This window comes from Neovison vison, chromosome 14, assembly GCF_020171115.1.
Source record: "Neovison vison isolate M4711 chromosome 14, ASM_NN_V1, whole genome shotgun sequence".
Lineage (NCBI taxonomy): Eukaryota > Metazoa > Chordata > Mammalia > Carnivora > Mustelidae > Neogale > Neogale vison.
The window spans coordinates 8,891,460-8,901,338 of record NC_058104.1 but is presented as its reverse complement, the minus strand read 5'-3'; the positions used below and the strand labels follow the sequence as shown (position 1 = coordinate 8,901,338).

General features: G+C 55.4%; 2 protein-coding genes across 4 annotated transcripts; one reads left to right on the top strand and one right to left on the bottom strand.

Moving 5' to 3' along the window:
- The first annotated feature begins 1,175 nt into the window (after window positions 1–1,175).
- LAMTOR4 (late endosomal/lysosomal adaptor, MAPK and MTOR activator 4) lies at window positions 1,176–4,613 on the top strand. 3 transcript variants are annotated; one of them, XM_044233022.1, is made up of 4 exons: window positions 1,176–1,262; window positions 1,754–1,834; window positions 3,820–3,937; window positions 4,270–4,613. In XM_044233022.1, exons 1-4 carry the CDS (start codon window positions 1,260–1,262, stop codon window positions 4,365–4,367), a joined length of 300 nt encoding a protein of 99 aa, XP_044088957.1. In that variant the 5' UTR covers window positions 1,176–1,259; the 3' UTR covers window positions 4,368–4,613. The 3 variants fall into 3 exon arrangements, with proteins under 3 accessions (XP_044088957.1, XP_044088958.1, XP_044088959.1); XM_044233023.1 differs by having other exon boundaries at window positions 4,253–4,613; XM_044233024.1 differs by lacking the exon at window positions 1,754–1,834 and having other exon boundaries at window positions 1,183–1,262.
- Window positions 4,614–4,885: 272 nt separating this feature from the next.
- TRAPPC14 (trafficking protein particle complex subunit 14) lies at window positions 4,886–9,647 on the bottom strand. The gene is made up of 11 exons (XM_044233021.1): window positions 9,115–9,647; window positions 8,810–8,905; window positions 8,575–8,704; window positions 8,320–8,406; window positions 8,036–8,156; window positions 7,783–7,930; window positions 7,364–7,446; window positions 7,104–7,267; window positions 6,196–6,350; window positions 5,783–5,976; window positions 4,886–5,669 (listed from the first exon to the last, which is right to left on the bottom strand). Exons 1-11 carry the CDS (start codon window positions 9,523–9,525, stop codon window positions 5,516–5,518), a joined length of 1,743 nt encoding a protein of 580 aa, XP_044088956.1. The 5' UTR covers window positions 9,526–9,647; the 3' UTR covers window positions 4,886–5,515.
- Between the last annotated feature and the right edge of the window lie 232 nt (window positions 9,648–9,879).

The following is a 9,879-nucleotide window of genomic DNA, read 5'->3' as shown; positions in this document are numbered from 1 at the left end:
CCAATCTGCTTCTTGTTTCTGTGGATTTGCCTAGTCTAGACATCTCGCATAAACAGATTCATACTGCGTGGCCTCCGGTATCTGACTGCTTTCACTTAGCGTAATGTTTTCAAGGTTTATCCATGTTGCAGGACTTATCAGCACGGCATTCTTTTTTACAGCTGGATGAGAATCCATTGTACGGACATGCTGTGTTTTATTTACCTGTTTTTGAGTTTATGGATATTTGGGGGGGTTCACATCCTTGGGCTACTAGGACTAACGCTGCTATGAACATTTGTGTGCAAGTGTTTTGCGTGGACGTGTTTCCAGTTCTCTCGGGAATCCCTCCAGGAGTGGAGCTGCTCTAGTTCAACTTTCTCTCCCAGGAAACGCTGATGGGTTTTCCGCAGCAGCTGCCCCGTTTCACAGCCCCGTCAGCAGTGCACGAAGACGCCAATTTCTCCACACCTTCGCCAAGAAGGGTTTATTATTTCTAGAATCACCCTTCATTTGACCTCACCAACACTTTCTCAGTGACAATGGTATTGCGGGTCTGGAAACCACTTAAATTAAAAAAAAAAAAAAAGATTTCGAGGTGACACTCAGGTATTAATAAAACGACTTCAGGGTACGGTTCCTAATCTTTCCTGGGAGAGAACAGTCAGCTTCGCGGCTGCCTCGCCGGAGGGGAGGAGGCGGGGCGTCCACTCACCGTCACCCTGTGTCCATCAGAATCCCAGAATCCCGGGAGGAAAAGCTATTTTAGGAACAAATCCCTTAGGCATTTGTCTTGAGGGAATAGTTCCCTGGGGTAGAAATAAAAGTAGACTTTGACTAGCTCTTCACGTGCATTTCACGTCATTTCACTTTATACTCGACTGGTAAGCTCACGCATGAGCAGTTTCGCCGAAAGGGAACGTCGGCCCCTCTGTGCGCAGGCGCACACCCTCAGGCCGCCCTCCTCCCTCCGGCCCCGCCCCCCCAGGCTCCACCCTCCCGCCGACACGCCCCCTCCCCTTGAGCACCGGGTCTGAGGGACGGGGAGAGGGCTGTGAAGGAGGGCCTACGACCAATCCGCTTGCGTCTTCGGGAGGCGGCGCTCCGCACTGGCAGATTAAGGCTGATGATGTACTCATGGTCCAATCCGAATTCCGGGGGCGGGGCTAAAGGCAAGAGACGTAGGGCTGGAGGGGACCGCCTGGTGGAAGCACGTGACCTGGGTCTGGAGCCGGAAGCTACCTATCTGATAGGGAGCGCCCCCAGCACCTAAAGCTGCGATGGTGAGTGAGGACGCATGCGCGGGAGTAAGCGCTAGGGGTTCTGCATCCCTGTTCCCCAATCTCTTTGGTTCCCCCGACTTGGGCCTGTACTCAGCCCTTACCTCCTATCCACCCCGGGACGCAGAGAGAATAGGGAGGGAGGGGAGGCGACGTAGAGGGCTGAAGAGGGATCTGTGCGAGGGTGTATGGGCGCCGGGGAGTAGTCTGCGGGGGTGGGGCAGGCCACCCGGGGAATTGGGAGATGGGGCGGGTGGGAGGGAAGGGAACAGCGGAGCTGCGGAGGCCAAGGGAGCCTAGGGTCAGAGGGTGAGAAAGTGGGAAGCTCAGCAAGATGAGTGTTGAAGGCTTTGTAGAGGAGAGGGTCTGGAAGGGCCGTAGCTGGGGAAAGAGAAGGTTTGGGGGGCCTTGTCAAGCGAGACTTGGGTTTGCAAGTGAAGACCATCTAGGGCCATCCCGGCATCCTTTTCACTAATTGCATCTTTACCAACTAGACTTCTGCACTGACCCAGGGGCTGGAGCGAATCCCAGATCAGATTGGCTACCTGGTACTGAGTGAAGGCGCGGTGCTGGCGGTGCGTTCTGGGCAAGGGAGGGGGTCCATCAAGGATACATGGCCCTGTGATCTCTTTTAACATTGCCGGGTTTAGCCTGAGTTCTCTATTCTAGGTCATAGCTATCATGCTTGGCAGAGAGCCAGCTTTCAGTAACTAATCAAATCGCTGGAATCATACTCGAGTAACATCTGAATTGAGAGGTTTAATGACTTTAACAGAGTCAGACAAGAAGTTACAGGATTGTTGATAACTGATATTATCCAAATTCTCTCGAATAGGTCTCTATTTGTTATTTATCTAAGAGGCTATGAATTTTGTTTCATTGTACAATACAGTGTTGAGCTTTCTAGAAGTTTTTAATGGAGCTGGAGAGACAAGGCTTAAGATAAAAGTTGAAAGCAATGCAAGTCGTAAAGACTAGTGAAGGAGACCAGAAAATGAAGGATTCAGCCTTTGTGTTGTAACTTAAATTATAACAAGGAGACTCTTGGAGGAGGTAAGAATTCATCTGGGCTATCGATGGTTGTGAACAGGCAGAAAAGGAGAGTACTCAGAGTTGGAATGGTGGGAAAATTGAAAAGATTTGGAAAGGTTTAGAAGAGGGTATGGTAAGGAAAGGTCTCATTGTGGAGGACTTTCAAAGCTTGGTTGACACATTTAGGTTAATCTTGAGGGTAATGGGAGCTTTGAAAGGTTTTGAACAGAAATGTGAGCTAAAGAAAGAATTGAGCAAGATTGTTCTATCAGGTGTGAAGGTAGAAAGGGTGGGGATTCAGAAGTAGGGGGAGCTGCTGCAAAAATCTAGGTATGAGGCAGGTCTGGTGGCAGCGAGGAGGAACAAGGAGAGAAGAAATTTTTATTTTAAAGATTTTTTTTTTAATGTATTTATTTGACAGAAATCACAAGTAGGCAGAGAGGCAGGCAGAGAAAGAGAGGGAAGCAGGCTCCCCGCCGAGCAGAGAGCCCGATGCGGGACTCGATCCCAGGACCCTGAGACCATGACCCAAGCCGAAGGCAGCGGCTTAACCCACTGAGCCACCCAGGCGCCCCGAGAGGAAATTTTTAGTATATGTGCTGCCGAAGCGAGCACCCGAGAGGAAATTTTTAAAAGAAGAGTCAGTATATCTTGATAATGACTAGAGACAGGTAGTTGGAGGAGATACTTCTCCATCTAGTAAGACTTTGAACCCAAGCCTAGAATGATGGTGCCTTCACAAACAGGAAATTAAGAAAGAAGTTGACTAGGGAGGGGTGAGGTAAGGAGATTTTGATGACTTTAGACATTTTGATGCAGTATGTATTGCCAGGAGCTGTTCTGAGCATCTCACCAATAATATCTCAGTATGATCCTCACAACAAGCCTATGGATAGGAACTTGTCCCAATTTACAGATGAGAAGACGGAGGTACAGAATGTCCCAGAGAGCAGAGGGGACTGAATGTGACCTAGTTGCGAGGTCCTTGTTGAGGAGGTTGGGAGAGGAAACTCCTGAGACAATCACCAAAAGAGGAAGCCTAGGCCACAGTCACATCATTACCCAAGGGTCAGGTACTACGGAAGGGCTCACGGACAAAGAAAATGTTCGTTTATGTTTCAGAATGTGCCGGCAGGGCAACAAGTAAACAGGAAAAGAGGGGGCCTTGAACCTGTCAGTGCTGGGTGGGCACAGATGTTTGAGAATGGTTTTATCAAGTGGGGAGAAGGGGAGAAATCACGTTTCAGCGATTAAGAAAGAATGGTCAGTAAAGAAACAAACGAAGGTCACTACTCACTGGGAGAAGGCCCATACTGTAAGGATGAGAAATAAGATGGCACCAGGAGGGGCAACAGTATCATAAGAGAGTTTCAGGTTTGTTTTTCCAAAAACAGGGGTGATCTTAGGGGTACTGGAAAATGGAGAGGGAGAGGTTACAAATGCTAGAGGCCAAGGTGACTGTTCCTGGAATTCTTTCCCAATTCTGTTCCCTAATTTCTGCCATCCTTCCTCCTCCCTCTGCATGCAGTCATCTGGGGATCTAGAGAATGACGAGCAGGCAGCCAGTGCCATTTCTGAGCTGGTCAGCACAGCCTGTGGTTTCCGGCTGCACCACAGCACAAACATACCCTTCAAGCGCCTGTCAGGTGAGCCTCAGCCCCTGCCCCTGGTGGTGGTGGTGGTGGGGGTTGTTCCCAGAGGCTTCTCTTCTCAGGGGGAAAAAAAAAAAAAAGTCCATCTCCTAACCTCCCACCATCCCCCCTGGGGTCCCTGGTCCCTTTGGGATTCACCCCTGCATCTGAACGATGAGAAAGCACGAGAAGGAAGGGCACATAATGGAGCCCTCGTACCTTGAACCACTGAATGCCTTTGGCTTCTGATCCCACCAGTTCGTGTGACCCTATGGAGGCCATTGTACCCCACTAACTCTGTGCTCCCTTCCCTCTCCCGGGTGGGGGAAGGTGTGCCTCCTCTCCAGTGGTCTTTGGAGAACACACGCTGCTGGTGACCGTGTCGGGACAGAGGGTATTTGTGGTGAAGAGGCAGAACCGAGGCCGGGAGCCTGTTGACGTCTGAGCCTGCCAGAGGGCCAGGGGCTGAGGTGGATTGGGTCCACGGGCCTCTGTGATGAGGAAGACGCAGACCTCCTCCAGCTCTTTCTTGGCTTGCTGCTAGAACTAAGGCTTTCTGCTCACCCACCTCCCCACCCCTATCTGGAAGGGCAGCGGCCTGGGGACTTTGCACTGTGTCAAGGAGAGTGAGGGCAAGGGGTTCTGCCTCTTCCCTCCCTCCCTCCTAATAAACATAAGTCTGATATTCCCAGCCCAGGGATGTGTGTATGAGAGAGTGTGAACCTGCCGGGGGACGGGGGTGGGGAGGGGCGAGGTTATACCCCAAATCTGTCTTCTAGGGAGACAGTTGTGTATGTGGGCCCCGAAGGTGAGGCAAGACACCTTGGCCTGTAAACTGGCAATCAGGGGATAAAATGGTAGGAGGGGAGCCGAGGGGAGCTGTTTGGTGTGCCCCCTGTAGGGAACCCCTCTGAGCCCCTGGGTTCTCTGCTCCTGCCACCAAGAGACAAACGGAAGTCATTCTCCCTCCTGAACAGGCATTTAATAGTCTTATTTCAGTTGGAAGCAGTAGTTGGAGAATAAGTTACAGGAACAGACAAATCCAAAAAAAAAAAAAGAAAGAAAGAAAAGATAACCCCACACAACTTAAAGTGCTTCAGGCTGCAAACGTAAACATGAGGGGCAGGAGGAGGCCACCTGGCTATCTCCCCTTTCCCCTGAGACAGGAGGGTCATTGTCGAGGTCCCTTTACCATCACCACCCTCTAACCTCAGCCCTGCGGGTGGGTGGGAGGGAGGGAATGTCAGAGGCAGGAGAGACAACTTAATAGGAACAAGGAATACACTTTGTAAACTTAGAACCGGGGTGTGGGGCGGGGGGCAGGGAGCTCTTGGAGCCCCTGCCGTGGCCTCGGGGTGGGGCCAGCCCCCCCCAGGGAGTCGGGGAAATACTGTTGGCTTAGTGCTGTAGCCATACCCGCCCATTTCACAGCTTCTTCCCTGTCCCTCATCAGCAGACACAGACAGGCGGCCCTGTTGGGTCTCCTCATCCACGGTGGGAGGCATCCCAGGGGAGGCACAGTCTGGAGTGAGGACCCCCTCCGGGGGCTTGCGGTTTCTGGGAGTGTTAAGAGGGAGGAGCGCCTGCCCGGTGCTACTTGACAGGTTCCACCACCAGGACCTTGCACTCACGCTTGGCAATCTTGTCCAGAGAAAGCACAGCCTTGTCCGGGGGCAGGTAGAGGGGGCGGCCCACAGGGGAGGCCACAGGAGGCGTGATGGCTCTGCGCTCCATCACGCTGCCCGACCTGGGGGAAGGCAGAGGCTGTGGGGCTCCGGTCAGACCCCAGGACCCCTTCCTGCTCCTGCTCCTACCCCAGCCTCTCCCGAGGCCCGTGGCACCCCTCCCACGCTTCCATACCTCATGAGGTGGCTGCGGGAGGGCTGTTGGTGAGAGAAAGACTGGGAGCGGCCCAGGCTGGCCTGGTGTCTCTCCACCAGGTCCCGGACAGCAGGACTGCTGGGGCTGCTCTTCCGAGACAGGGGCCGGGCCTCGGGCGGAGGGTGGGACACACTGGCGGTGAACTGCAGCTTCAGTTTCATGTGCTGGCTCAGCTGGCGCGGGGAGACACAAGTCAGCGCCCCAGCTCAGCCTCCCGGCCCCCGCCTGCCTTTCCAATCAAGTTCCCCACCTGCCCTGCCGGCGGGGGACTGCAAGTCCACCTTCCCTCTGTCCCCACTGTTCCCTACCACCCGAGGCAGGTGGCTCGGACTCCTCCCACCCCGACATTCTGCATAACCCATCTCGCAGTCCAGCCCCCACCCCCGGTCCACCTCGAAGAGCCCCGTCCTCAGAGCCTGGAAGGCCACACTGAAGGTGAGCGCGCTGCCCTTGCGGGAAAAGCCCAGGTTGTTGAGGGGCGTGTGGCAGACAATGGAGTCCAGGGCTGCCTGCATGGCCCGGCGCTCCTCCTCACACAGCTGCTTTCCTGGAAGGGGAGAGACACAGAAACAGCCACCAGTAAACTCATCTGTACGGTCGCAAAGGGCTTTCGCGAGCACAGTCTCATTTGACCCTCAGACTCGCTCTGTGGCCTAAACTGGGTATGTCACTTTTTGCTGACGTTTATAAATAATAACCGCTAATACTTACGGTGTGCTGAGGTCTGTTCTAACCATGTCACTTACGTTTAACCATTAAATCACCGTAACAACCCCATGAGATACTATTTCCCCCATTTGATTTAATTTTAATTTTTTTAAATTTTCATTTATTTCTTTGACACACAGAGAGAGAGCACAAGCCGGGGAGCGGTAGGCGGAGAGAGAGGGAGAAGCCGGCTCCTGGCTGAGCGAGGAGCCGGATGCGGAACTCGATCCCAGGACCCTGAGATCATGACCTGAGCAAAGGCAGACACAACCGGCTGAGCCATCCAGGGGCCCTATTTCCCCCATTTTAGAGAAGAGGAACCTGAGTGAGGCTCAGAGAGATTAAGTAACCTACTTAAGGTCACCCAGCTAGTATATGGGAGAGGCAGAAATCAAAGATACCAGGAAGCCCAGATCCAGGGTCAATGTCCTTAAAATCACTGGTCCACTGCTTCTCTAAGCTTTCCATCGCTGACACTATGGAGACCACCCAGGTACAGAGGTGAACTTGCCTGCCATAAGCCACCCACCTCCATGACTTCCTTTCCCTTCCTCTTTTGGGACAAGGTCCCGGAGTCTGACAGCCCACCTACCAGCCTGTGCATGCTCCGGGGTCCACACAAGCCTCACAGCAAGGAAGTCTTGGAGATTGTTGAGCAGTGTGTAGGTGACCGTGAACCGCTCGTAGGTCCGAACAGGGGACTCACAAGAGGCCGTCATCACAAAGCATGGCCGGTCCAGGCGGATGCTGGGCAGGCTAGAAGCAGTGAGAAAGGGAAGCCGGGCGTGTGGGAAGGCACGTGTTCCAAACAGGTGAACGGGATGGTAACAGCAGGGAGTCCAGCAAACTCACCGGTAGTGGGTGTAGATGCTCTGGGTGAAGGGCAGCTTTGGGGTAGACCACTGAACCACAGCAATCAGGGGAACTTCTAGGCCCTGGGGGAGAGACCAAAGGAAACATCATGTGTATCCGAGGTCCCCTTCCGTCTTTTGTCACCCCCTGGCCTTTCCCTCCCACTGCTTTTTCTTTTCTTTTTTAAGATTTCATTTATTTGACAGAGAGAGATCACAAGTAGGCAGAGAGTCAGGCAGAGAGAGAGAGGGAAACAGGCTCCCTGCTGAGCAGACAGCCCGATGGTGGGGCTCGATCCCAGGACCCTGAGATCATGACCTGAGCCGAAGGCAGAGGCTTGACCCACTGAGCCACCCAGGCGCCCCTCCACTGCTTTTTCTTAATCTTGCTCCTTGAACATACCAGCCTCTTATGCTCACCTCCTTGGCCCCTTGAGGGGGTTGCTCACCCCCTCTCAGCTGAAACAGGAAGTTGTGTTCCTCCAGGGCACTAAGCGGGCAGGGGAAGCAGCCAGAGGTACCAGGGAGCCGGCAGAAGGAGCCCATGGAGACTTCCCCAGATTGGTGACTAGTTCAGCAGAAAGAGGGACAGAGCTTGATCCTTTCATGCCAGAGCTCTTGGCCCTGCCCCAGTCCCTACTTTGCAGCCCAGCCCCCCTCCTCAGGACCTCACCAGACATTGTCCACCAGCAGCACAGAGCCGTCGGGCATGACAGGTAGATAACTAGCATTGAAGTTTGGGAGAATACGGATATCCCAGATGGAAATTTCCTCCTGGGAGGAGCTGTTCAGCACTGTTGGAGGAAACCAGCTCAGCTCAGCTAAGAGTACCGGGACCCCTCAAGTCCTGACTTTACTCCTCCAAAATGGACCGATCCCCACCAGGATGCCCAGAGTAACTGCCACCCAGTCAATGCCCTTGCTGCTACCAAAGACCTGAGCCATAGATCTGCTCACCCTTGAGCACGGTCAAGTGTTTTCCAGCCACAGTGAACTGGCGGCATTTCAGAACCGGAGGGGGCAGCAGAGTCAGCAGGGTGCTCACTGCAAGAGAGGGCCCAGGCAAGAACCGATGAGCTGGGCAGAGACCTCACCTCCAACCCACAGCCCTAATCTTCCTCTGCTCCCGGCATCAGGCACTTGCCAGTATCACCCCTCCACTCTGTCCCCCAGATTCCGGACTCTAGCGTTTCCTCTCTGCATTCTCCCCACCTTGGGCCTTGAAAGCGCTCTGCTCGCCCCGGAAGGTCTCCCCAGGAGATCGGGTCTGCAGCAAGCGCAAGTAGCCTTGATCTCTGACCTCTGGCGCCTCAACCTCCCGTTTCCACACAGTCACTACAATCTGAGCACAGGGGACACAGGAGCTCGGTCAAGAGGAGAGACAGCTAGCCCAGCCTTTGAAAGGGAGTTGAATTAGGACAACAGCCCCACCCCTTGCCTGTCTTACCTTGGCCTTAGGTGTCCCTGGGGGCAGTCTATCCAGTGAAACGGTGAGTGGGAAGATGACCTCATCTGTGGACACAATTGGTTCCTCCACAGGCAGCTGGGGTTTGTGAAAGGGGTTAAGAGGGCAGGAGAGTCAAAGAGGCAGCCTGCGCCGTTCCCTTTAAGATGTGATGTTCTCGGTTCTTCTTGGCCTCTGCTCTCCTCCGTCACCTGCCTCCTTCAGGCCCCCAGCGTCCATCCCCTCCTGTCTCTGGAGCCTAGCAAACCGCCCCTCCGCCCTGTGCCGAGTCACCCCAAGCTCCTCACCGTGGTCGCTCCCCCTGAGGTAGCAGGGCCCGGGCCGTGGGTGAGGAGGGGGCTGCAGCCTCGAAACAGCGCCCCACCGCCAGGATCCCCGCCCCCTGGGGGTTCGGGATCCTGGTCTGCGGAGCCACCGCCCCCGGGCGCCCCACCTCCCGCGCTGACCGAGGCCAGGGCGGCCAGGGCCGTTGCCAGTTCTGCCCAGGCCCCTCGGGAGCCCAAGCCCGCGCCGCCCCCGGCGCCGGACCCCGCGCCCCCCCGGCAGCGCAGCACCAGCAGGAAGCGGACAGTCTCCCCCAGGTAGAGATGGTTGCGCCGGGGCAGCGCCCGGTACCGGCCCGGGTCCCCCGCCAGCTCCGCGCGCGGCGGCAGTGGCACCGCCGGGAAATACATGGAGTAGTCACACTGGGACTCCATGGGGCGGCTAGGACGGCGCGGGCGGGGGGCGAGGGGGCCGCTGGGGCGGGGCCCGGGAGTCCCGACACCCGACCGGTGCTGCGCGCGCCGGGGCCCGGAGCCGGGGCAACGAACCCGGAACCGAGACCCCGCAGGGCCGGAACCGGGCTGCTGGGCCGATTGACTGGCGAGAAACCGGAAGCGGAAAGGAAGGGGCGTGGTCTCTGAGGCCCCGGAATTTGTGGGTGACCTGCCCGCTGGGGAGAGAGGCGGGGTCCGGCTGGGGATAGGCTGCGGTAAGAAGGGTTTAGGAGAGACCACGAGACAGATTTCTTAGAGAAGAACTGTTAAAAGAACCCCCTCCAACTCCGCTTC

Coding starts and splice junctions, on each gene's coding strand:
- LAMTOR4 (XM_044233022.1), top strand. Junction 1,835..3,819: donor GTGAAGGCGCGGTGCTGGCG/GTGCGTTCTGGG, acceptor CTCTGCATGCAG/TCATCTGGGGATCTAGAGAA. Junction 3,938..4,269: donor ACCCTTCAAGCGCCTGTCAG/GTGAGCCTCAGC, acceptor CCTCCTCTCCAG/TGGTCTTTGGAGAACACACG.
- TRAPPC14 (XM_044233021.1), bottom strand. CDS start 9,525: ATGGAGTCCCAGTGTGACTACTCCATGTATTTCCCGGCGGTGCCACTG. Junction 8,906..9,114: donor CCTCAGGGGGAGCGACCACG/GTGAGGAGCTTG, acceptor CACAAACCCCAG/CTGCCTGTGGAGGAACCAAT. Junction 7,447..7,782: donor CCCCTCAAGGGGCCAAGGAG/GTGAGCATAAGA, acceptor TCTCTCCCCCAG/GGCCTAGAAGTTCCCCTGAT.